This window comes from Rhagoletis zephyria, unplaced genomic scaffold (genome assembly GCF_001687245.7).
Source record: "Rhagoletis zephyria isolate East Lansing unplaced genomic scaffold, Rhagoletis_zephyria_1.1 Rzeph_scaffold_44654, whole genome shotgun sequence".
In the NCBI taxonomy this organism is placed as follows: domain Eukaryota; kingdom Metazoa; phylum Arthropoda; class Insecta; order Diptera; family Tephritidae; genus Rhagoletis; species Rhagoletis zephyria.
This window is the reverse complement of record NW_016201709.1, coordinates 1-1,469: the sequence shown is the minus strand read 5'-3', so window position 1 is coordinate 1,469 and position 1,469 is coordinate 1. Positions and strand designations below refer to the sequence as shown.

Genomic DNA, 1,469 nt, shown 5'->3' with positions numbered 1-1,469 from the left:
TTGGAATGCCAGGAAGTAACTCCCATCAGACAATTTTTAGCTGTAAAAATAAATACCAGAACTTCCCACCTAAAAACATTTGCCGTCGGAAGGAGGCCTATAATTATACGTTCTTATATGTATTTCTTATTTTTTCGAATTAATTTTAGTAGTTGTCAACTTGTTAGTTATTGGTTTTAGAGTAAAAATTTTATATACTATTTCAGGCCACTTTCTGCTTTTGCGTTTTCCTTGTTGGAACATCCGCTGAATGCAATGTCTGCCAGACAAATCAAGTTGCCTGCATCAATTCAACGTCCTTCTATCTCTGCTTCGGCGGTGAGTAAAAACTTCCACAAAATGCTAATACATAGACTGAAATCATTCTTACTCCGGTCAGTAGAAAGTAGCCCTAACATGGACACACTGTATCATTGCAAGGAAGGATTCGAATGCACCGAATATGACGCCATCTGTCTACAAGCGAGTGCAACACGTCCGCCAAGTTGCGGCTCCACATCGCTTTGTGGGCAATGCACAGCACAACGCAATGCTTTATTTGCCTGCCTGAGTCGCACTACCTTCCAGATGTGCTATGGCGGCCTACATCCCACCGGTCAGGTGGGCTATTGTCCCACCGGATTTGTTTGTGATGCAACCAGTGATGTGGTTTGTGTGAGTACCGCTGGTTCGTACACTGTCACCTGTGATGTCGTGGATTCTTCGACTACGACGACTTCTTCAACTTCAACAAGTTCGAGTACAAGTACTACGACTACAACAACCTTGAGCCCAACTACAGATAATCCATTAACGCCGAATGCAGTTTGTTCGCAAGAAAGCTTTGCTGGTCTCTATCCGACGGTGCCTAGTGATCCATACTGTAAAAGGTAANACAAGTTCGAGTACAAGTACTACGACTACAACAACCTTGAGCCCAACTACAGATAATCCATTAACGCCGAATGCAGTTTGTGCGCAAGAAAGCTTTGCTGGTCTCTATCCGACAGTGCCTAGTGATCCATACTGTAAAAGGTAAGGTTTTGGTAAGGTATTCATAATAATGTACATATTTATGTACGTTGCATCTCTTGCAGATACGTTCACTGTCGTCTCGTTAATGGTGTTTTGACCGGCATCGAATATTCGTGTACGACGAACACTTACTATAGCATAGAAAATCGAGTGTGTACCATCTACAAGCCAACTTACTGTCTCTGAATATTATGTACATATGCAAATAAACTGAGTTCTTAATCTTCGGATGGGTCAAGAAAATATATTTTTGAAATACTCGATCGCAAAAGCGAATAGGATTAAAAACACTAATACAGTTGCGAAATGAAAAGAGCACTGCCGTAAGCGAACATCGCTAAAAAGAACGATTACGGCAGGTGTTACGGTAACGATGAAGCCAATAAATAACAGTGATTATAATAAGAATTCCGACAAAGATGTTAATAGCACTGCCGTTAATTTTAACGATAAAT

At 41.0% G+C, this 1,469-nt stretch overlaps 1 protein-coding gene across 1 annotated transcript; it reads left to right on the top strand.

The window, feature by feature from the left end:
- Window positions 1-206: 206 nt before the first annotated feature.
- Window positions 207-1,200, top strand: LOC108355337 (uncharacterized; the record flags this gene model as incomplete). The annotated part of the gene is made up of 3 exons (XM_017606503.1): window positions 207-318; window positions 383-869; window positions 1,077-1,200. Coding segments are annotated over 3 exons (723 nt in total), but the record flags the coding sequence as incomplete, so codon positions are not given.
- Between the last annotated feature and the right edge of the window lie 269 nt (window positions 1,201-1,469).